General features: G+C 38.9%; 1 protein-coding gene across 13 annotated transcripts in view; it reads left to right on the top strand.

Annotated features, from left to right (window-relative positions):
* Positions 1-25845, top strand: part of Btrc (beta-transducin repeat containing E3 ubiquitin protein ligase) — a 185612-nt gene that overhangs the window by 51126 nt on the left and 108641 nt on the right. For 4 of the 13 annotated variants that reach the window (XM_085693992.2, XM_048439126.3, XM_048439125.3 and 1 more), the window contains exons 2-3: positions 3366-3407; positions 22274-22381. The exons of 3 other annotated variants lie outside the window; for them this stretch is intronic. In XM_085693992.2, the coding sequence (XP_085550118.1) occupies positions 3366-3407; positions 22274-22381 (150 nt within the window). The remainder of the gene's footprint in view (positions 1-3365; positions 3408-22273; positions 22382-25845) is intronic. 6 more of the 13 variants (XM_085693996.2, XM_085693990.2, XM_048439124.3 and 3 more) reach the window with 2 other exon arrangements.

Below are 25845 nucleotides of genomic sequence, written 5' to 3'. Positions count from 1 at the left end.
CGATGTTTACTACTTTATCTAATTTTTAAAGTTATTTTATTCTTTCAAATTCAACAGTCTTAGTTTGTGTGCTCCCAGCTTCTTCACTGTTAAAATGTTCCTAACAGTTCCTTACAGATAAAGTTCTGCATCTGTAATTGAAGTCAGTATTCTAATACAGATGTTTAGAATCCTAGTTGTTAATTTCACCACAAAGCTTGGCGGGTAGACAGGGAGGGAGAGCCTTTAACAGGAGGGAGGGCAGCAGCCCCCAAGATTCCTTTAACATCACAGTTCAAGCCTGGCTACCTCCTAAAACATTGCTCATTATTATTGATTAAGGACACATTTAGTCAAATATAACTGTCTGATAAACTAGAATTTTGAACAAAAAAATGCTTTAAAATTCTAATAACTGTGCATACCCAGTAAATTATTCTTACTTGAATTTCCATGGCTGTGTAGGGGAGGGTTCCTAAGTACATAATTGCATAAGAGAGCCACCCAGCTTCCAGAAGAGCCATTCCAATGAATTGTGTAAATAATATGTTTTAAAAACACAGCCTCTTCACATAGGAATTTAGATTTTCCAGATATGGAGGAGCTTTGTACCTGTGAGACTAGAATCAACCCTAAAAAGGCCTTCCTAATTATGACTTTACCAGAGAGACTAGAACGACCCAAAGCAAATTAATACATAGCTTTTTTTTCAGCTTTCTATAAAAACATTTTCACTGTTCTGCTTTAGTACAGAAAACAAAAGATCTTAAAAGCCACTGGCAAGACATAAGAATGAAATAAGAAAACAATTTTCTGTTATCAACATTCTAATTTTCCTAATTGCCAAATACTTGTGTTTTAGTTTTCATTTGTATTAACATAAGTTAGATCTGGCACTTGGCTAAGTTTGCTGTAAAATTTTCCTAAACTGGGGAGGTGTGAGCAGGATAGAAGTTCAAGGTCTTCATTGGCTATATAGTGAGTTCCAGGCCAACGAGAACCTGTCCAAAAAAAAAAAAAAGTTTCCTGTCAGTTGTACAATAATCCATGTGTACTAGAGTAGTGAGTAAGGCTTCCCAAGGTTATAATAAGAGCAGGTGAATTTTATGGTCATATCAAGCTAGCAATATTTTATATTTTTTTTATTTTTTTGAGACAGGGTTTCTCTGTAGCTTTGGAGCCTGTCCTGGAACTAGCTCTTGTAGACCAGGCTGACCTCGAACTCACAGAGATCCGCCTGCCTCTGCCACCTAAGTGCTGGGATTAAAGACGTGTGCCACCACTGCCCGCCAATATTTTAATCTTAATTTGTGCATCACTGTCTTTCTTCTTATCTTTTCTTCTGTGGCCTATAATCGGCCTTGAATCTGCTGTAATTCTTTCCCTTCCCAGAGTACTGTAGTCAGGTGTGAGCCACCCACATGGTGTTGTCCAGTGATTTGTAAGTGTTTTTAAATGTTAAGATGGGGCTGGCCAGGTGTGGGGGCACACACCCTAAATACGAGCATTCTGGAAGCAGGTGCAGGTGGTCTCTTAGAGTTCAAGGCCATCTTGGTTGAGATAGCAAGTTACAGGATAGCCAGAACAGCATCATAGAGAAACTGTTTCAAAGAACAAACAAACAAAGTGATGTGGAGGCTGGAGAGATAGCTCAGAGGTTAAGAGCACTCCCTGACTGCTCTTGCAGAGGACCTTGGCTTAGTTCCCAGCACCTACACTGCTGCTCGCAACCATCTGCAACTCTAGTTCCAAGAGATCCAGTGCCCTCTCCTGCCCTACTTGCACACCAAGCACTCATCTGGTGTGCAGACATACATGCAGGCAAAATACCCATACTCAGAAGAATAAATAAATCATTAAAAAACACTTATAAAAAGAATACTTTTAAAATGTTAAATTAAGCTTTTAAATTTCATGTTTTTTACTAGATTATAAACTCTTTGGAATTGTGTGTCATTATCAATTGCTTCTGATTTCAAATGTCAAGTTGCCTAATTTCCCCTTTAAGGATGGGCAACTCTTAAAAGATACAGGGATTGTTCATGGAACTAAAGGAAGATATACAGTTAGACCCCATGAGAAGTAGAGCCAGGTATCAGTTATCTTTAGATCCCAAGACAACAATTATTTTCATATTTAGGATAGATCTCACTTGGGCATGGTTTATAGTCCTGCCTGTATGTTGCTAGATTTTGTCAGTATTTTGTTGTTGAGAATGTTGCTTGTATGTTCATATGAGATACTGGTTTGTAATCTTTATTCTGCTTCTATTGAGTTCATTCAGCGAGATTTAAAGTTTTACTTATTTTCAATTCTAACACTTCCATTTGCTTCTTTGCTAGTACTTTTTATTTCAAGAGTGTTTACCCTTAGTTATTGGAGCATTTTCATTCCAGCTTTATTAAAGTTCTCACAGTTCCAGCATCTCTGTGATTTCAGTTTTGGCTGACAGAGTTGAAATTTTTGCCTTTTTGGTATGCATATTTGGTTTGTCATTGGCTTCTTTTTATATATATAGTTTTTGTTTTTTTGAGACAGGTTTACTCTGTATCGCCCTGGCTGTCCTGGAATTTGATTTGTAGGGCTTGAACTCGAGATTTACCTGCCTCTGCCCCAAGTGCTGGGGTTAAAGGTGTGCACTGCTACCATCTCTTACAAGGATCTGCATTGTATTCTAATTTCATAAAAATGGTTCTATTTTCTGATGCCTGTAGTGTATTACCTACAGGTGTAATCTCAGTGCTTAGGGGAGGCTATGAGAAGAAGGCTGTGAGTTTGTGGGTCCACCATCTTATCCCAGCTTTAAGCAAGCCTCTGCAGTCAGCATTGAGGTCTGTGTCTGTTGCTAATACTCATGGCTGCCCTGGGATCTGGTTGGTGGACTGTGTTATAATTCAGTTCTGAGAGTCTAGATTGCTTGTTTGTTATATCCACCCATACACTGAAGTTCAGTAACCCTTTACAGGATTGCTTTCCTGGAGTCTTCCCCTCAGTCTAAGTATCGGTACTGTCTAGTTTCTTAGGTTTACTTATTTCAGTCTTATATCTAGAAAGGCAGGGCTTTATTTAAGTCTGAAAAATGTTAATAATTCATGTGGGAGTAAATGATGAAAGGGATAACGGGCAGGGTTGGGGCGATGGAAAGCAGTGAAGCTTTGCCTCTCCCTTCTGGTCAAAGGAGTGGGCTCCTTATTTCACAGTTCTGGGTTCCTGTGGGTCACTGTTTCTTTGGTGACTTTTATCATGGGATTGTTTAGAGATATGCAGAGAATTTAAAGAGGAATGTGAGAATTTTCATTCTCTCAGGATACACTACAGAACTTGAACTAGAATTAGGCTTTTTCTGGAGCCCTGTACCTACACTGATGCTCACTTTTGGGTTTCAGGCTGCAGTTCCGGCTGGTGGATATTGGAGGAATAATAAAAAGGTAAATTCATTGTTGGTTCAGTACTATGTTAAGGTCCTCTTCCTCACCCACTTGCTACTATTTACTTTTCAGAGGCCTCTAATAGTGCTCCATGTGTTCTGGTCATTTTTGTTAGCTGAATTCAGTGGTAGATACAGGAGGCGTGTGCTTACTGTGTCATGCATGGAACTAGGACCCTCTTTAGTCACCTTCTCATGATAGTTATGCTGATCAGCAGTACATTCTGCAGCTTCAGTCTCTAAACGACAATCATGCTCCACCATACAGTCTGTCCTGATAACAGTACTTTTTAAGAGTACTTAAAAAGAGTATGTGCACTGTACTTGATGGGTATGGTGCCTAAGGTTAAGTCATCAGGCCAGGTTCATTTACTGCATTCTCCATTTCCTTGTGCTGATTTTTCTCAAGTTCCTGGAGGATATGTATTAAAGTCTCAAACTGTAGTTACAGAACTGTATGTTCTCCCTCCCTTTCTTTTGTGCATGATACTGATTTCTGGGCCTCACACATGATAGATAAGATAAAGCACTGAGCTATAGCCCCTATTTTGCTTATCAGTTGGAAGTTCTATTATTAGGGAGATCGAAATACTTTAAATTTTGAAGCAGTTTCAAAGATGTGAAAAAAGCATTTCACGTTTTTATAATATATTTTGACCCAGTATTCTTTATCATTTCAGCATGCATTCAGTGTAAAGTTATTGATGGTTTGTTTTACATTTTTAAAAAATTCAGTGGGTATTTCAACAGCTTTGTTCAGAATATACCACCATTTATGTGCACAGTAGCCACAGGTGACTAGTGTATTGTATAGTATGTATGCACGTACACATATAGATATTTATATGATTAAGTTTAAACAATCCATTTTGCTATTTGTCTCATCTGTTTTTAAACTTGCCTTGGATTAATTAATTTTTGTTATTCTATTTCTTCTGTTGGCATAGCAGGAATTTTTTTAATGCTTCCTTTAGAGATTAAAATATACTTCTTTTAGACAAGCTTTTGCTATATAGCCCAGGCTAGCTTTCTATCCTTCTGCCTCAGCTTCCTGAATGTGTGAGCCATAAGTGTCTACTTTCATGTTGTGTAATACGCATTTAAAATTCATAAAATGTTAATTATGCAGTGAAAATTACACATCCACAATCTTTAATTCCAGAATATTTCCATTATGCTATGTTGTTGGAGGCAATTAGTTAGTTCCTGGCTGCTGAGCCCCAAAATAATCACACAGAAACCATATTATTTGCAATATTGTTTGGCCAATATCTTAAGTATATTTCTGGCTAACTCATATCTTAAATTAACCCATCTCCATTAATCTGTGTATCACCACAAGGCTGTGGCTTACCAGGTAAAGTTCTGGTGTCTGTCTCCAGCAGGGCTACATGGTTTCTCCCTGACTCCAACTTCTTTCTCCCAGCATTCAGTTTTCCCTGCCTACCTCTGTTCTGCCCTGCTCCGCTATAGGCTCAAAACAGTTTTTTTTTATTAACCAATGATATTCACAGCATACAGAGGGGAATCCCACATCAGTGCCATATAAAACTTATATCTCTTATACAGGTTCTATTTTCTCCTCCAGCAATTGCCAATCTGTATTCTGTCTATATGTGTTTCCTGTTCTGGATATTTCATAATTTGTTTCTGGCTTTTTTTTTTTTTGCTTAGCACAATATTTTTTTGTTTCATCCATGTTACAAAATGTTTCAGTTTGTTTTTGTGACTAAATAATGTCCTGTTTAACATATAGTACAATTTTTTCATTGGTAAATATTTAGGCCATTTGCACATTTTTGACTATTTTGAGTTATACTGCTATGAACATATGTGTACATGTATTTGATGGATACTTATTTTCAATTCTTTTATATATATGGGTAAGCAGAGTTGCTAGGATGGTCATCTGTTTACCTTTTTGAGGTTTGTCAAACTTTTCCCACAACTTCCGAACTATTTTCTGTCTCCACCAGCAGCATGTTATAGGTTCCTGTTTTATTCTCCATCCTTTCTAGCATTAGTTCCTCTCCCGGGATTGTTTTGTACTTTGACATCAAGGCTCCAACACAGCTGGGTGTCTTGGCACGCCCTGTCGTGTAGTATCTGGTTGACTCCCGTATGTTTTGAATTGCCATCCTACTTGGATGTGAAGTGTATGTTCTGATTTCTATTTCCTTAATGTTGAACAATCTTCTCCTACTTGTTATCATTTGCATATTCTTCTAGAGCAGTGGTTCTCACCCTTCCTAATGCTGTGACCCTTTAATGCAGTTCCTCATGCTGTGCTGACCCCCAGCCATAACATTATTTTTGTTGCTACTTCATAACTGTAATTTTGCTACTGTTTTGAATCATAATGTAAATATCTGAGAAGCAGGAAGGAGTCGTTTGACCCCCAATGGGGTCATGACGCACAGGTTGAGAATTGCTATATAGAAATTGCACAGGGCTTTTTGAGTTTTGGCCATTTGTTTTTTGGCTTTTTTATTTTTATTTTTTGTTGTTGTTTTTTAGGGATTTTTTGAACATTTTTGCCTATTTTAAAATTGCGTTACTTGGCTTTTGTTGTTATTGTTGTTATATAAGCTATCAAGTTTTTGGACTCAGACAGTCCTCCTATCTCAGCCTCCAGAATGCATGTCCTAAGTACTCTGTTGTTTTTCTTCCTTCTCCTATTCTTCTTTTCATTTTTCTACTCAGAGCTTTATACATACAAGACAAGCTTTTTATTTTGCTACATCTCCAGCACAAAACTTATTTGTGTACTTGTCACATGCAAATGTGCGTACATATGTGTAGATTCTAGAGGTCAACCTCAGGTTTCGTTTCTCAAGAGCCATTCACCTTATTCTTTGAGACAAAACCTTTGGTTGGTCAGCCAGGAGCACACCATAGACTGACTGGCCAGTGAGCCCCAGGGCTCTGCCTGTCTTTAGCCCTGGTATTGTAAGCACACACCACCATGTTTTGCTTTTTACATGGATGTTGAGGATCAAGTTCAGACCCTCATGTTTGCACAAGCACTTTATTGACTGAGTTATCCGTCTCCTGAAAAGTTCTTTATAAATTTTGGGTAACAGACCCTTATTAAATACATACTTTTAAAATGTTTGCTTTGTAAAACAATATGTGCCTGGATTTACCATAGTCTCTCTTAAATAACTTCTTTTCACACTTGGTCTTTCTATTTTCTACTCTGTATTTTTTTTGTCATGTTTTACTTCTGTGTGTGTTGTGAACACTACAGTTCATTATTTTTGCTTACATTGCTTATTTTATACAAATGTCTGTTTTGTACATGGATGCATACACATATGTTTGTGTAAACATGCATGCTCGTGCATGTGCTTGAGCATGCATGCATGTCAATGTGTAGATGTCAGTGTCAGGTCCTTCCTTTTTTGTTCTGTATCTTAATTATTTACTTTTGTAATACTATTATTGCCTTCCTTCCTCCTTCTCCCCCCACCTTTTTCCTTTCTTTCAACACAGGGTCTTTCTCTGTAGCTCTGGCTGTCCTACAACTCTATGTAGACCAGGCTGTCCTCAAACTCACAGAGATCTGCCTCCCAAGTGATGGGATTAAAATGTGTACTATCACCCCCAGGCTGTTTGTATTATTTTAAGTTGTGTGTGTGAGTATGCACCTCATTTTTTAATCATTCATTCATTCATTCGCATAAGATACCATAAGCGAGTGTTTTATCCTCTGGAACTGGAATTACAGATGATTGGAAGCCACCATGTGGGTGTTGGGAATTGAACCCAGGTCCTCTGGAAGAGCTCTTATTTGGGATGTCACCTTTCCAGCCTCCACTTGTGTTTGTTGTTTTGACAGGACCTCTCAGTGACTCTGGAGCACACCATTTTGGCTAGGCTGCAAGCCCCTGGCATCATATATCTCTACTCACCATCCCCATTTCCCCAGTGCTGGGTTACAAGTGAGTTCCCCCACACTTGGCAAACCCTTTACCCACTGAGTCATCTCTCCAACCTGCTTATTTTTTTTTCAAAGAAGTTTTTGAATGAAGACGTTTTAAAACATGGAGTGGTATATTTATATTTCTGGCACTTTTCATATATTTTATTGTCTTTGAAATATATTTGGGAATACTATTCTTTTCAAAAGTATTTTCTGTTTGTTTTTTTCTTCCCTCTTCCACGCAGGTTTTCTTTGAGGAAGACCAGTTATGCACATATGTTACACCAGTTGATAGTTTTCACAGGTCAGCGAGGTTTTGTTGCCTTTTTTTATTTTTCTTTTTAAATGATTTATTGATTTTTGTTTTAGGTGCATTGGTGTTTTACATTCATGTATATTTGGAACTACTGGAGTTATAGACAGTTGTGAGCTGCCATGTGGTTCTGGGAATTGAATCTGGATCCTCTGGATGAGCAGCCAGTGTTATTGACCCTGGAGCCAACTCTCCAACCTGTTTTTATTTTGTTTTTGTTTTCTTAGTCTTTTTCTCTTGGTACATCATAGTATGTATTACTTTTTTCATATTTTTGTATTTTTACTTTTTTCTACAAGGTTTAATCTGTAGGAAAAAAAAATCTTACCTGTGAAATTACCATTTCAGATATTGTATTTTTTTCTTTTTAGAAAATCTCATTTTGTTTTGAGACAGAATGGGTCTTGGTCTTGTTGTATTCCAAACTCTTCTTAGTCTCTGGATGCTGGGCTTGCAGCTTTGTGCTACTGTGTCCATCTTAAATTGACTTTTAGATACTGAATGTTATATTATTGAACATATATATTTTTTCTTTTTAGAAATTGTTGAGCTCAGCTGAGCAGTGGTGGCACATGTCTTTAATTTCCTCACTGGCGAGGCAGAGGCAGGCAGATCTCTGAATTGGAGGACAGACAGCCTGATCTCCAGTGTGAGTTTCAGGATAGCTAGGGCTACACAGAGTAATCCTATCTTAGAGGAGGGTAGGAGAGAGGAGAGGGAGAAACTATTGAGCTCATTTTGGTTGGTTTTGTAGATCAGCTGTATGCTGTTTTCATGGATTCTTAAGGTTTTTTTTGTTTTTGTTTTTTGTTTATTTTTGTTGTTGTTGTTTTAGGATAGATTTCAAGTGGCCTTTATTCTGGTAGAGTTTATCAGTATAAATGACTTAGGTTTCTGGGGCTGTCACATTTTAGTGTCTTAGGTTTTTTGAGTGTCTCATTTAGGTTTCTGCAATCTGACTGGTCAGAACAGAATACACACTCCCCTGGGTTTTTGTGATTTCTAATTGTGGTGCTTATAGCTCTGTCGTGGTCATTTGCCTAGTCTTGCAGACTTTCACCACGTACAGAAAGAGCTTAAGAACAGACGTAAAGAGGAGGTGAGTTCCAGGTTGAGTTATATGAAGGCTTTTCCTTTAAGGCACACTTTGCTTAATTCTAATCTAATCTCTTTATCTTCTATAAATTCTACTCTGGGTTGCAAGTATATAGTCTCATTATGCTCTGGGTTCCCCCTTTTGATGTCACTGATGGAAGCAGCCCCCTCCCTCTGTAGAGAATTAGTACAGTTTTGTGGGCCACCTCATTCATCTGTCATTATGCATTATCTTCAAATATTTTCCTCACATATTGCACCCAGTTTTTGTGGCTGTGGTGGTAAAACCATGGTATTGATACCATGGTAAAACCTGAAGTCCTTTTGCCTGTCTTTTACACATCATAGCCATGTGAGATGGCTCTTAGCTGTAATTCCAACATTTGAAGTGGGACAATCTCCTGTCTTAGGAAGGTCCAGGCCAGCCTGGGTTACATAATGGGACACTGTCTCAACAAAACGGAAAAATCCCAGAGTAAAAAGTAACTTTAAATGTTTTGTAAGTTCTCATTTTGCACAGTTCCAATATACAGAAATTTCATTTACAATTTAGTTAAGTAATACCAGTCCTCTCAATAGCATGGTTTGAATTTCAGTTAGCTTGGTATATTAACTATAATTACATGTCTTTTACCAATTCTTCAGTCCATGATAACTCAAAAAAAACATGTGTTATGGTCAATCATGTCTTCAAAATCTGCTAGTGCCTAGTGGCTGCTCCCTTGTTACTGAGTTTACGTACAAAGTATTTAGTTGTGTTGTTCTCTTCCCACTGTGATATTTTGTAAATAGTGATAATTAGAGTTGAAAATCGGGGAACAAAGGTAAAACAGAGTAACAAAAATAGTAACTGAAGTTTGAGTGAAAGGTAAAGATGGTAAAGAAGAAATAGCAGGCAATAATGATATCACGGTTTGTATGATATGATGATATTAAAGTGTCTAGATGTGTAGCCACAGGAAGTTAGAGAAGGTGAATTTTGTTAACACAAATGAAGAAAATTATCATGACACTTGAAAAGATGAAGATGTTCCTGAGAAAACATTTTCACATTAAAGGGAAAGTTTTCATATTCTAAGTTGGACAGGGTAGTGCATGCCTTTAATTCCAGCACTTGAAAGGCAGGTCTTTGTAGGTTGGAGGCCAGTCTGGTCTACATAGTGTGCTTAGGGCAACTAGAGCTTCAAAACAAACAAATCTACAAATAAATAGTTCTTATTTAGATATTTCACAACACAGTATAAATAGTAGGAACTGAATTGAACTTAGAACAGCAGTTTGTGAAGGCATAGAAAAGTGATTGCTGTGTATGAAATTCTTTTTATTCTTATTTTATTTTGCCTTTTTGTTTTTCAAGACAGAATTTTCTCTGTGTAGCCCTGGTTGTCCTGGAACTAACTGCGTAGACCAAGCTGGTCTTGAACTCACAGAGATCCACATGCCTCTGTCTCCCAAGTGCTGGGATTAAAGGTGTGTGCCTCCACTGCCTAGCTGTTTGTTTGAATATATATGTGTGTGCATGTATGTGTATGTATGTATGTATACATATATATGTACTCAGGTTATCAGGCTTAATGGCAGGTACCTTTACTTGTTGAGCAATCTCACTGGGCCTTAGTTATTTTTAAGTCTTCATTAGCTCCTAAATTTCAAAAGTGCTGACCCTTTCATTGAGATTGTGCTATGCCTTGACTTATATTCAGGCATCTTCCTAAAATTTTCTCACATCCGTCTCTTTTCAAATATATATAGTTTTTCTCCATTCTGTTTTTTTTTCATTCTGTTAGAGTTGGTCAATTAAAATGATATATATTTCACATATACAATGTGTTTTTATATACATAGTCTTTGTGAAATGTTTGCCACAGTCAAGCTTACTAACTTACCTATAGCATTAATAGGATACATTTAGTATCCCTGATTTTTGGAGTAACAGTTCTGAGCACAGATGACCTGGGTTCTCTGCTTCTAAAGCTCTCACAGGGACAAAAGTGTTGGTTTGGTTGTTGTCTTATTTGAAGTCTCGATGAGGAAGGCTGATTTCCAAGCTTTCAAGGTGTACCTGGCAGAATTCCTCAAGAGCTATCGGACTGAGAGTCTCAATTCTTATGTGATTGTTGTGTGAAGGCTATCCTTCATTCTTTGCCATGTGGTCCTCTTCAGTCTGACTGCTTGCTTCATTAAATCATGCAAGCCAAGCAGACACTTCAGTCTTTAGCAAGATGGCAGTTAACTTTATGTAACCTAATCATGGATAATGGCATCTGATTATCTTTGGCATACTCCCTTAGAAGCGAGGTTCTAGGACCTACCCTCACAAGGGAATGGGGTTAAAAAGGGACATGGATTCCAGGAGGTAGAAGCCATTAGGAGAGCATGTTACAATTTGCTTGCCACAATTATAATCTGTTAACACTATTTAACTTTTTTTTAGATTGTTATGCATTTACCCTGATTTTTTCTGCAATATTCTAAGACTCTGATTTACTGAATAATTGTATATAAGACAATCAACTGTGTTTATTGCTACTAGGGCTTTAGTAAGCCTAGGCATTCTTAGATGGTGTGTGTGTGTGTGTGTGTGTGATTTTAAACATAAGCTCTTTCAATAAAGTTTTAGACACACACTTTCTTTCTCAAGATATATTTGTGCCACAGTAGTATCTTCAGTTATAACTCAGCAATGTAGCATTCATTCTGCTTTTCCCCTCTGAGAAGCCTAACAGGTCATCCTGTTCACTGCTTTCTAGTCAGGTCCATCCCCTCTCAGAGATATCATTCTCATGCTATTTGGACTCCAAAAACCTGTCTTGGGCCACTTCAGTCACTCAGCATAATGCTTGCTTAGCCCATGCTTACCTCGCTGTTTAATGGAACTGTTTACATAGGGAGGAGACAATGGAGAGTTAGCACTTATATTTTTTAAAAAGCTTCAGTCTGTTTGTTTGTTTGTTTGAGACTGGGTGTTTCTATGTAGCCCTGGCTGTGCTGGAACTCACTCTGTAGAACAGGCTGACCTCAAACTCAAGAGATCTGCCTGCTGCCTCTCCCTTTGCTTCTGAGTGCTGAGATTAAAGGTATGTTCCACCACCATGCCTTTAGTGTGATTGGGGTGTGTGTGTGTGTCTAAAACTTTATTGAAAGAGCTTATGTTTAAAATCACTGACATTAACCTGGGGGAAGTAAGAATGAAAATGAATTAGTATATTGTTATTACTACTATTGGGGTTGGTTTTTTTTTGTTTTTTGTTTTTGTTTTTTGGGTTTTTTTTGTTTTTGTTTTTGTTTTTTTTTTGAGACAGGATTTCATTGTGTAATCCTGACTGTCCTGGAATTCAAGTCTGTAGACCAGGCTAGCCTTGAACTCAGAGATCCTCCTACCTCTACCTTCTGAGTGCTGGGATTAAAGGCATTTGCCACCACAGCTCAGCAGTATATATTATTTTTAAAAGCACTTTTAACCAAATGTGTCTGCACTTCTATAGAGGTAAATCACACACACACACATATACATACATACATACACACACACTCATAATACACATGTCTATATGAATGTATGTAGTCATTACAGAGGGGTGTGTGTGTGTGTATACGTTGTTGTGCATGTGTGTGCTTGTTGGGTTTTTATGAGTCAAGATAGGCTCATGCCAGGCAGATGTTTGGAAGTCAGAGGACAGCCTCAGGTGTTGAACATTATTGTCCACCTATTCTAGACAGACTTTCACTTAATTTGCAGTTGGGTATGCCAGGCCAGTTGACCAATGACCTTTGGGGATTCTCCTGTTTCAGCCCTCTGTCTTGCTATATAGACCACTGGAATTGCAGACCATGTGCTATCATTTCTATCATTTTGTGAGTTGTGCGAACTCAGGTCTTGAAATTTGCACAGCAAATGCTTAGCTCCTCGCTCTTTTCCTGGCTCCTGTTAAAGGTTTTCACTCAAGCCTTTATGCAGTATCTTTCTACTCACATACTAGAGATCTACTTTCACATCCTTCTCATGGTTCCAGACTGCTCTCCCACCTAGAATCAGGGTCCACCTCTGCCATTCTAGTCACTTAGGGTTTTTTTTAAAAATAATCTTATTTGTATTATTTATGTATGTTTGTCAGTATGTTTCTGTGCATGTATGTGCCCATGGACACCAGAAGATCACTTGGAACTGGAGATATAGGTGGTTTATGGGCCCCCTTGTGGGTGCTGGAGACTGAACCCAGGTCCTCAGGAAGAACAGCAAATGTTCTTGTATTAGTCAGGGTTCTCTAGAAGAGCAGAACTTATAGAATGAATATATATGTGTGTGTGTGTGTGTGTGTGTGTATGTATGAATATATATGTATGTGTGTGTGTGTGTGTGTGTGTGTGTGTGTATATATATATATATATATATATATATATATATATATATATATATGGGACTTACTAGAATGACTTACAAGTTGTGGTCCAGCTAGTCCAACAATGGCTGTCTACCAACAGAAGGTCCAAGAATCCAGTAGTTGTTAAGTCCATGGGATTGAATGACTCAGCTGGTCTTCAGTGTGTAATGGAATCCTAAAGAAGTAGCCTTTAATGCCAGTAAGTGAATGAATTTGCTAGGGAAATCGAGAGCCAGAGCAAGCAGACAGAGAGCAATAGCAATCTTCTTCCTTCCATGGCCTCTATATAGGCTGCCAGCAGAAGGTGTGGTCCAGATTCCCACCTCAAAGATCCAGGTTAGAAATGGGTCTTCTCACTTCAAATGATTTAATTAGGAAAAAAAGTCCCTCACAGGTGTGCCTAGCCAGCTGGTTTTTAGTTAATTCCAGGTCTAGTCAAGTTGACAGCCAAGAATAACCACCATGGTTCTTAATCTCTGAGCCATCTCTCTAGCCTGTCATTCAGGTTTTAAATATTGGAGTTATTTCTGATTTGTCCCCCTTCCTTTTTTTATAATTTGCCATTGAGTCTTCTCTTCCCCACCTTTTCATGGCCATTAGTTTGGTGGTTACAACAGTCTTATGCGTGGGCCTTACTTCTCTAGGGTCTGTAAGTACTAGACCCCTAAACTATCTTTGACTCCCTATGTCTTAATAAATTATGCAATTCTATGTGTGACTTTCAGAATGCCTCCCCTGCTTTCTTTTTGAAACAAGTCCTTATCCCAGACTAACTTACCTCAGAATCACAGCATTAAAAGGCTATTTTTATGTACAGTTTACTAAATAGAATATTGTAGTTTAGAACCTCTTAACCACTGCTCTAGCAAGTGGTTTCTTCTCTCTGGTGTGTGCTTTACACTGTTATCTAATGATTAAGGACACATTTTTTTGAACATTTACCATTGCAAGAGTAAAAAAAATGATAAGACAAAGATTTTATTTAGATCCATGATGATGACGCATAGGCAGCAGGGTCAGGCAACTAGGGCAGAACTGAAAGCTTACATCTTGACCTGCAAGTAAGAGGCAGAGAGCATATTGGGAATTTTAAAGATGTGAATCCTATCACCGAGGAACAATCTAAGCAATCAAGAAGAGGAGGTTCTTTACGTGATTAACTTACAGTGATATTGCTGCAATAGAACTACGGCCTGTGTTTGAACTTTTTAAAAATAATTTAATGATTTTTTTATTTCTTGTGCATTCATATTTTGCCCGCATGTATGTCTGTGTGAAGATGGCATATCTAAAACTGGAGTTACAGACAGTTGTGATCTGCCACGTGGATGCTGAGCATTGATCCCGGGTCCTCAGGAAGAGCAGTCAGTGCTCTTTACTGCTGATCTATCTGTTCAGCCCATATGTCTGAACTTTTCTAAATATTGAGAAAAGCAAAACATTAATAACACCTATTGCCTAACAGTGTTATTTTTATGCTTTCTTGTAGTGACTGTTCGTTAATTTATCTCCTAAAATAGAGTATATATTAGGGTGTAGCTTAGAATGTTTGCTTATCATACTCAAGGCTCTGGTTTCAGTTCCCAGCACTGTGCTCACAGTGCAGATGTGTGCATGTGTGTGTACGTGCATATGTATGAACACAGAGGAGTATAAATTACATAAGAGTAGGTGTTTGATGAACCTCGACCTTATTTCTGCTATTGCCATTTAGTCACTGTAATGTCTCTGAGCTCCTTTATTTTTCTGTAGAAATAATAGTACTTACAACTCTTTAAATGAAGTAATTAAGGGAAGCAAAATTTTTTAGTAAACAATTTCCATCTGATAAACTTTAGATCTCTCTTTATATACAGCTATGTCCACTCTGGTCATGAGGAATAAATATTTGATTGGTGGATGAATTTACCGTTGTTATGGACTTTAATTCATTCTGTCTTTCCAGAACATTTCAAAATTGAATTGGCATTTTTGGGAGCCTATTATTAATAATAGTGGATTTTGCAAATAAATTTTGTTTGTTTGTTTGTTTTTCTTTTTTTTCAAGACAGGGTCTCTCTGTAGTTTTAGAGCCTGCTCTTGAACTAGCTCTTATAGACCAGGCTGGTCTTGAACTCATTGAGATCCGCCTGCCTCTGCCTCCCAAGTGCTGGGATTAAAGGCGTGCACCACCACCGACTGGCACATTTTGCAAATTTTATAACCCTTATTTAGTTTTTCTACGACTGATTTGATCATCTTTCATTGTACAGGGAGATAGTTTCATTTTTGGAATGAATTAATAAATAGGACTCCTTAAAAGGTGATAATTGATGGGTTGGCCAGCAAGATGGTTCAGCAGGCAAAGGCCCCTTCTATGAAGCCTGACAACCTGATCCAGGACCACCTAGTAGAAGGAAAGATTTGCTTCTACCTAAGTTGTCCTGTTCCCTCCACATGTGCACCTTGGCATGTACACCTCCTCTTTCTCTCTCATAATAAATAAGTAAATAAATAAACATGTAATTTTTAAAAGGTGATCATTGACTTGGTAAGTTAAGAGTCTGAATGCCTTGTAAGGCAGATGGAAAACTACATTTCTCTTGGCCTGAATTTTTTTAGTTGATATAGTAGTGGAAAGGGAATTCTTTGCCATGGCTTAAGGATACATAGACTCTCAGTGCAGCAATCTTTTGTTGTTGATTATTATAGCTTCTATTACTCCTAGAAGTTGACCAACAGGGACCTGAGTTTAGGAGATTTTCTCATTCAGCTTTCATATAGTAAATGCTGAGGCCAGCCGGTTGCCTGGAGGGCCTCCATCAGTGAAGAGTATCTGTGGGGCAGGGGTGCAGGCTCTCAGGATTCTCAGGGAGGATTTGAACCTTTGAACATGACGGGCATGTGATACTGTGCTCTTGAAGCACCATACACCTTTTGTTGCAATATTTCAGTCTTCCCTCTTACTCTTGGATTTATTAGAAACTCATTTAGCACCCCTTCTATTTTGCATAGGCTTTTTTATTTTTATTTTTAAAGAGATTTTAAATTATGTGTATGTGGGAGAGATGTGGATATGTGCATTTGAGTGTGGGTGGAGGTACATGACTAGGGTGAAGGTCAAAAGAGGTAGTTGGATCTTCTGGAGCTAATGGTTGTGAGCTGCCTAATGTGGGTGCTGGGAAATAAACTCCAGCCTCCTGCAAGAGCAGCAAGTACTCCTAAATGCTGAGCCACATCTCTAGCTCGTGTGTGTGTGTATGTATGTGCATATATATACATAATATTTTTAAAAGTTATGATATATTTTTATGTGTATGGGTATTTTGCCTATTTGTGTGCCTAGTGTCAACAGAGGCCAGAAGAGGGTATTGAGTTCCCTGGACCTAGAGTTAAGGGCAAGTTAGAGCCACTATCCATGGTGCTGGGAACCCTGCCTTGGTCCTCTGCAAGAGTAGTAAGTGATTTTAACCACTAAAGCATCTCTCCAACCTCCATATATGTGTTTTAAAAGCTGATGAACTTACATAGTTGGAGAAATTAAGCAGTTTAAACAAAGTATCGTAATCTTTAACTTTCTACAGTTTTTAAGAATGTTTTTACTTTGAATTTTATTTTTACTTACTGTGTTTTGTGCTTGTGTGCATGTGTGCATGTGTGCATGTGCCATGGTCTCTGGGGATGGAACTCAGATCTTAAGACTTTTAAGGCGTGCTCATCAAGCACTTTTACTTGCTGAGCCATATCCTCAGTCTGGCTTTCTGCAGTTTTGCCAAGGAGAGTCATCTAGGGTGAAATTAGAGAGAAAATGAGCTGAAGAAAGGAGTGTGTGCTGTGCAGAACTGTGTTTACACAGGATAAGATGTCATCTGTTACCTGACTTTCTAGTTCTTGAGATGAATGGTTAGTAAAAGTTAAATATTTAAATATGGGAATATAGCTGTAGTTGCTGAATTGACACCCCCCACTTCTTTTTGGTTTATTTAAAAAATTAAAGGTTTGGTGTCTGACTCAGTGGCGAAGTGTTATCTTAGGATGGCTCTGGGTTTGCTCCCCCTGCAAAGGAGTTGAGAGGATTGGGATTTAGAAATTTAAATATAATTTGCAAAGAGAAAAATCAAAGCCAGACCAAACCTTAGTTAGAAAGCTATGTGCTTCTTAAGTATTTATTAGCCTAACATGACCTTGCTATAGAGCCCAATATGGTTTCAACCTCAATATTCTTGCTTTAGCTTTCCATGAATTGGGATTACTGGCATGTGTCATTATACCTGAATTTTGAAACATTTTTTCAGTCCTAGGGATAGAACCTACACCCACCAGGGAAGCAGTCTACCACTGAGCTGTATCTCCAGTCCCTTTTAACCTTTTTTCTTTTAAATACGGTATTGCCAGGTTGCCCAGACTGGCCTTAAACTCACTCCATAGATCAGGCAGGTCTTGAATGTGTGATCTTCCGGCATTAGTCTCCAGTAGTTGGGATCACAAGTCTGACTAGTCCATCAAAGGCAATATTTATTAAATGATGGACAGAATATGTATATTTTGTTTAAAATTGATCCATAAAATTGGCCTGGAAGGCACAGAATGCATATCATAGCAGCCAAAATGACAGTGTTTTCTACTTTCATTGCCTAAGTTTCCTTTGCCTTTTCTCTCCCTCATTTAAAAAATGTTCTTAAATCTGAAGAAAGAAGGGAAACTGGCAAAGCTAGAGCCTATTCCATTTATTTTGTAATGATCTGTTTTTCTCAAAGATTTAAGAAGCATTTACCAGTATGAATAAGATTAATTATTACAATACAAACCAATTTGAAAATTAGTTTTTAAATTGAGCCATAATATGTAAAATCTTATGGTAATGTGCAAATCTGACTATATTCAAGTGCAGTTTTCATACCCATACCAATTGTCTTGTAATAATCAAGAATGCATCCTCTGTGTGGAATTTGGAAGTTAATACTATTTTAGAAATCACACTGGTATATATATAGTGGCTTCCCTGGGTGTATGTGGCTCATTATTGATCATAATTTTATTTTTGAAATTTTAGTTTAAGCAGATAGGGTAAGCCCCATTCAGATTTTTAGTGGTTAGAGGAGTTTTGATGGAGGATTGGGATATATGAATGAGGAGGACTGTTAGAATGAACAACATTGAAAGAAGCTCAGATAACAGTTCATCAGGTGGTAATAAAAACTAGCACTGATTCACATGGAGAACAGGAGACAAATAATTCCTGGGAGAAATGCTTTCAAAACTTAACCATGAAACTCTCACAAATACAAATAAATACGTGCATTGTAATGAGAAGGAAGAGTCCCAGGTCTGTGGATGAAGGGGGTTTTGGTTGAGTTCTAGACCCAGTGGTGCCTACTGTGCATTGTGCAGAGGGCTTCAGTAAGCTTAGCATGTGTGGGTTCTGTCTCCTCTGATAGCTGTCTTCCAGGCTTACTCGGTTTTCCTCCATCACATTCTTTTTTATGGACTTTGACCTTTTCTGCCTCTCATATGTCTCATTTATCTCAAATTGAAATCCTCCTTCAGAATGACACTCCTTTTTTACTCATCAGCTTTAACCAAACACTTAATAAATGCACCATAGCTCTAAAGAAAAACACAATAGTTAGTAAGTCTTAACAGCAAGTTACTTTATATTAGGAATCTTTTTGTTTTGTTTTTTGGTTATTCGAGACAGGTTCTCAGTATCTATGGAGCTAGTCCTAGAACTCGCTCTATAAACCAGGCCTGCCTTGAACTCACACAGATCCGCCTGCCTCTGCCTCCTGAGTGCTGGGATTAAAGGCGTGCGCCACCACTGCCAATCTTATATTAGAAAATTTTAATGTATAGGGATTTAATGCTGATGGAATGTTGTTAGACTATAAGTTCCATGAAGGAAAGGGTTTTTTGTTTTTTTTGTTTTTTGATGCCAGTTTGCTAATAGCTTTGGTTATCATGCTATTCACTGTGTAAACTTAAACTGATCATGAACTATAGGCAATCATCCTGCCTCGGTCTCTCAAGGCCTGGGATTATTGTTGTGAGCCACCATACCCAGCTAAAGACTAGGAATACAACTCACTGGTCGATTGCTTGTTTATTATGCATGAAGTTCTGGCTCCATTGCAAGTGGCACCAAAAAGCAGTGTATTTCCTTTTGTCCATTGTTGTATGTGGTGTTCAGAATAAGAAAAACATTCAATAAATACTTACCAAATAAATTGTAAGAACATTTGCCTTAAGAAAAATTTAATGTAACTAACTTATGAAAATTATTTCATTGAAGCATTTTTTGGGTTTTGTTTTGTTTTGTTTTTTGAGACAGGGTCTCACTGTGTAGTCTTGGCTGGCTTGGAACTCAGTATATGAGACAAGCTGACTGGGAGGAAAGGCAATGACACATACTTTTTTTTTTCAATTAAAATTTTCTTTGAAATTTCATTTTTATTTTGTGCATATGGATGTTTTGCCTGCATGAATGTCTGTGCACCCTGTGCTTTCAGTGCTTGTAGAGGCCAGAAGAAGGCATCAGATTCTGTGGGACTGGAGTTACAGTCATGTGGGTTCTGGGGATTGTACTCCCAGTCTTCTGGAAGAGCAGCCAGCACTCTTAACAGCTGAGCCATCTTTCCTGCCCCAGTAAAGCATTCTTGGTTCCTCAGTACAGGGCAGGGATTCTCAAGAGATAGAATCTTTAAATCCTCCCAACTGTTCCCTTTGTTCTCTTTTCCCAATGAGTATTTCAAGTGCTGGGATCATCTGGACAGGATTGACATTTGTAAATATAGTGCCAGGGAGATACAGACTTAAATAATAGCTGTAGATGGCAGAAGTCAAGAGCACGGAAATTACAAATTTAAATATGTTAGGGCTCAGATAAGCATTTGAGTAGAATATCAAAGTAGTTAGCTAGCTGAAGTGGCAGAGCCAGCTAAAGGATAGAGAAGGTGAGTAGATAAAGGCAGTGAGAGCAGATCCGATTGATAATGTGCTTGGTTTCATATAGCCAATCTAGGGAGCCATTGTGAATTGGATAATATACCACTGAAGACAACTATTCATTTAGCTGCTGTTTGTAAAGTAAGTTGTAGCTTGAGGTAAAGATTCTGGAGTAAATAGAATTCGCTGCTGTAGCAGTTCAGGGTGATGTCACTGTTTGACCTGTTGTGTTTTCTGGTGATGCCTTTAGCAGATCTTTGAAGTTCTCCATCCCCACTCTATGAAGTAGGAATGATGAAGGCAGGAGGAGAGTTCTAGGAAGCAGTAGGTATGGATTCTAGTCTCTACTTTCTGTGCTATTTTCTAAATTCATGAGCATGAATAGACAAATACTGAACTGTAAAATGAGGAAAATGACCTGTAAGCAGGAGTCTAGATTGAATCATTTTTGGAGCTTAGCAATTGTTATCCTTGTTTGAATTATATAGACAGTTTGAGTAGGGAATACTGTATCTTGCATCCCGTTGCTAATTTCTGCTAATTATTTAAAGAAATAAAAGAACCAGCCAGGCTGTGGTACCACTCGGAAGGCAGAGGCAGGCAGATCTCTGTGAGTTCAAGGCCAGCTTGGTCTACAAGTGCTTGCTCCAGGACAGGCCCCAAAGCTACAGAGAAACCCTGTCTCGAAACACCTCCCTCCACCCCCGAATAAAAAGAAGTGAAAGAACCAAAACATTGTCTCACATGCTGTGAATAAATGACTTCTCTATTCTAAAATATGTCTTCATTGAGTGTGGTTGGGTATTTAGTATTTTAACTATTATTAAACTATCATAGTGCTCAAGCTAATGGGCAAAACTTCACCCCAGGGTAGTTTTAGAGAAACATGAAGGATGTAGGCTCCATTCTGTCATACGTAGTATCTTATGAAACTAAGCAGAGCTCAGGGAGATGGTTCAGTCAGTAAAGTGCTCACCACTTTACTGGGATGTTCCAGCTCTCCCATCCATGTTTAAACAAACAAACAACCTGAGCATGTGCTCTTGTAAGGCAGAGACAGGAGAATCCCTTGCTGTTGCTGGTCAGCCAGCCTAGTCTAATCAGCAAGACCCAGGTTCTAGTGAGAGACTTCATCTCAGAGAAAAAGGTGGATGATTCCTGAGGAACAACCTGAAGTTGACCCCTGATTGCTACACGCATGCACGCACGCATGCACGCACGCAGGCACGCACATGTACCTGCAAACTACCCTCTCCTAGCCTCAAAGCCCAATAATACTAACAATGTTTAGTGTCATTAGAACTGGTAGTTTTTTGCCTACTGAATACACTATTCTCTCCCATAATTTCTTTGCTGAAGGTTTTAGTACCTCAGCTTTCAGAGTCCCTTCTCTTCTTCCCGTTATTTTGTTTCTGTTTGAACTGCTTCTTGCCCTGACCCCTTTAATCCATCTGGAAAGATGAAGAGGCAGCAGCTATGGTTAACTGTGCATTTTGGTTATTGAATAACAGATTTAACCAGCTACATAAAACATATGCAAACTATGCAGAGTTAGCTGCTGTTGGGGCCCTAGGGATACAATGCTTTTTCTTTTCTTTTTAAAAAAGAGTTCTCCCCGGTCTTGAAAAACCAAAAAAAAAAAAAAAAAGAAAAAAAAAGTTTTCATGTTTTTCATGTGCTATTTTGTTTTTTATTTTACCATTCTTAATATTTTAATGCTACCACAAAGTTCTCTTTTTCTGCTTAGTCTGTATGATTTATGATGAATTTATAGAAGTTGGGTAAGGTCCACAAAGGAAATGGATCAGTCAATTCTGTTTAAGAAGTAAGTTTCCTAGTTTGGGTGTAATCGTAGAAAATAGAAACAGCTCTTATGGCATACTTGGTTTTTGGAACTCTAACTTATTTTCTCTTTCTTGCCTTTTGGCTACTAATGCTCCTTTTGAGTTTCTCTGGGGTTAGAACCACTATATATTATGTTTCTTGAACATGTTTCTTTCATAGCTGGGCGTAGCGACACTTGGGAGGCAGAGGCAGGCAGAGTGCAGCCTGGTCTACACAGCGAGCTCTAGGCCAGCTACATAGAGAGACTGCACCTTACCCTCTCCCAGTGTTTCTATCATAAAAGCCAGCTAAAACTTGAATACTGCATTCAGCCAACCCTTGAAATTTCCTGTAATCTGCCATCCTGTCTCATACTGTCCCATCTCATAGTTGTCCTCTCTCTGCAGTGCTCTATGCCCAGGTCTCTGTGGCTGGGCTGCTCCAGCCTGGCGGACAGCATGCCTTCGCTGCGATGCCTGTATAACCCAGGGACTGGCGCACTCACAGCTTTCCAGGTACTTTCTCTGTCTCTGTGGGTTGTTGGTGGGGTATGTGTGTCTAATTCATTAGTATGTCTTTCTTTCTTTCCAGTGCTTTACTTGCATCCTCCTCTTCTCCATTATGTAGCCTGTATTTCACATCACTCAGTGTTTCTGTAATGACTTACTTTTAATGTAGACCCAAACTTAATCTATTTTTAAAACATCTTTGTCATAATTGGCTTGTCAAAACAGACATAGCACAGCTTGATGGTGGGTTTCAGATCTTAAAGAAGTATGATACTAATTTTTAAAATAATCTAAATAGCAATTCATATTGTACTGTTTACTATGGACCTTCATCAGGTCAAATCGTGTGATTAGGTGATTGAAATTAGATGCACAGACATTTTATGTTTTTCATATGATAACTGCTATGTTGAGAATGCTTGAGTTACTATGTTACTATCCATGCGTGTATAATTTATCAGAACTATTTGTTACTTGTATCTTAAAGATGGTTTCTAGTTTCAGAGTGGGAAAGCTGTAGATACTTTGTTCATTTTGAGACAGTCCAGTTGTCTTACATGATTGATGGGCTCTAGCTCCTCTCAGTCTTTCTTAGAGGCCAGGAGGTCAGTTCCATGATGTAAGAGAAGCTATAGAAAAAAGAGAATGGAATGTTAGAGAGGAAAATGAAAGAACTTGGTGCTCAGAGCTAATGGATTAGGGTATCATGCACGATTGTTTTCTTAGTAGAAGTGTTGTCTGTTCACTTCAGGTATTTGGAATTTGTGTTTAAAATTTCATAATAATATTAAAAATAGTCCTTTTTTCCTTTTAGGTATATTTTAGTTTTATTTATGTGTATGCATGTGCCTAAGGAGGCCAGAAGGTAGGGTCAGATTTCCTGAAGCTGTTGTGTTTGACAGGCAATTGTAAACCCGAACTCAAGTCATCTGGAAAGAGCATTAAGCTACCCAGCTCCCTAAATTGTTGTTGTTGTTGTTTTTTTAATGTGTGTGTGTGTGTTGTGTGTGTTGTGTGTGTGAGTGTGTGACAGGACTAAGCTCTGTAGAACAGGCTTACCTCAAAGCTGAAATTATAGGAGTGGGCCACGTGCCCAGCTATTTACCTAGTTGTTTTTGTTTTTGTTTGATACAGGGTCTCATGTAGACTGGGCTAGCCACAAACTTACTAGTAGCCAAGGGATGACTTTGAATTTCTGACTTTGCCCCCACCTCCCAAGTGCTGGGATTATAATTGGATACCACCACAAAACCTGCTTTAAATAAGGTTTTAGGGACGGGAGAGATGACTTAGATTAAAAGCACTTGCTACTCTCACAGACCACCCAGTTTTTTGTTTTGTTTTTTTTTTCTAAGATTTGTTTAATATGTACACAGTGTTCTGCCTGCACAGCAGAAGAGGGCACCAGATCTCATGATAGTTGGTTGTGAGCACTGGAATTGAACTCAGAACTGAATTCTGAATAAGCAGACAGTCCTCTTAACCTCTGAGCCATCTCCAGTCCTTACCTAGTTGTTTTTAACCTATGCAATTGATTATCTGTTCAAAGGAAATTCATAGACAAGCTGTAACTAAATATGAAAGTACCCATGGTTACGTCTTAAGGAAAGGAAGTAAGTGCTGACAGTTACCAGTCTTCAGTGATACTATTTTGACAATGATCCTGCTGGAGACTTTAATTTTCCTTTGTACAGTTTAATGTTAATCTTCTTTTACTTATACTCTAAAACTGTAAAGCATGTTGACTCTAAATATAGGTAAATCTTTTTAAATACATTGTCGCTGTTTTAGTTAGGATTTCTATTACTGTAAAGAGATATATCATCACAGTAATTTTTAAGGTTTATTTATTTATTATGAATAATATTCTGTCTATATGTTTGCCTGCACATCAAAAGAAGGTATCAGATCTCATTGTAGATGGTTGTGAGCCACCATGTAGTTGCTGGGAATTGAACTCAGAACCTTTGGAAGAGCAGTCAATGCTCTTAACCTCTGATCTATCTCTCCAGCTCTGACCACAACAATTCTTATAAGAAAAATATTTAATTGAGGCTGGCTTACGGTTGCTTAGTCTATTATTGTCATGGCAGGAAGAATGGAAGCACACAGGCAGATGTGATACTGGAGAGTTACCTGAGAGTTCTACATCTGGATCAGCAGATTACAGGGCGACAGTGACACTGAGCCTGGCTTGAATATTTGGAACCTCAAAGCCCACCCCCAGTGGCACACTTCCTCTAACAAAGCCACACCTCCTAATAGTGCCACACTCCCTATGGGCCTGTGGAGGTCATTTTCTCCCCCCCCCCCCCCCCGTTAGACTTGTTTATTCAAGTATCCGAAAACACTCCCTCTCCTCCTCCCTCACCATTCCCCAGAGCAGTCAGGGTTTCCTGCCCTGTGGGAAATCCAAGTTCCTTCCCCCTCCCTCCAGGTCCAGGAAGGTGAGCATCCAAACAGGCCAGGATCCCAAAAAGCCAGTCCATGCAGACGAAACAAGACCCAGTGCCATTGTCAATGGCTTCTCAGTCTTCATTTGGACCTTGGGGGCTCAGTCAGCCCCCATGTCAACCACATTCAGAGAGTCCGGTTTGATCTCATGCTCGTTCAATCCCAGTCCAGCTGGCCTTGGTGAGCTCTCATTCGATCAGTCCCCTTGTATCAGTGGGTGAACGCACCCTTCGCGGTCCTGACTTCCAGTGCTCCAATGTGGGCCTCCGTCTCTATCTCCATCCATCGTCAGATGAAGGCCCCCTCTGATTTTGCTTTCCTTGCTCACGATCTCCCTCCCTCTGCTTCTCATTTGGAGTTAAGTCCAGTGACTTAACTAGGGAGTTAAGTCCAGTGTTCCAACGTGGGTCTCTGTCTCTATCTTCATCCATTGCCAGATGAAGGTTCTGTGGTGATATGCAAAATATTCATCAGTATGGTTATGGGCCAAGGCCAGATCAGGCACCCTCTCCTCTGCTGCCCAGAGTACAATCTGGGGACCTCTCCTTGGGCCTGGGAACCCCTCCAGAATCAAGTCTCTTGCATACCCTAAAATGGCTCCCTTAGTTGAGATATAAACTTCCCTGCTCCCATAACCATCCTCCTCCCTCCCCCCTCCCATTCCCCCAATCCATCCCTGATCCTCCCCCCTCCCCTCTCCCTAACCATCTCCCCGTACTTCCACCCACCCCCACCCCCTGTGCACCCAAGTTTGCCTGGCAATTTTGCCTACTTCTAATATCCAGGAGGATAACTATATGATTTTCTTCAGGTTCACCTTCTTATTCAGCTTCTCTAGGATCACAAATTATAGACTCAAAGACCTTTAACTATGGCTAGAAACCACTTATGAGTGAGTACATACCATATTCCTCTTTTTGGGTCTGGGTTACCTCACTCAGTAAAGCGTTTTCTATTTCCATCCATTTACATGCAAAATTCAAGATGTCATTGTTTTTTACCGCTGAGTAAAACTC

This window comes from Myodes glareolus, chromosome 7 (assembly GCF_982192425.1).
Source record: "Myodes glareolus chromosome 7, mMyoGla1.1, whole genome shotgun sequence".
NCBI classification, from domain to species: Eukaryota; Metazoa; Chordata; class Mammalia; order Rodentia; family Cricetidae; genus Myodes; species Myodes glareolus.
The sequence above is the reverse complement of the archived record's forward strand: the minus strand, read 5'-3'. Positions and strand labels throughout refer to the sequence as shown.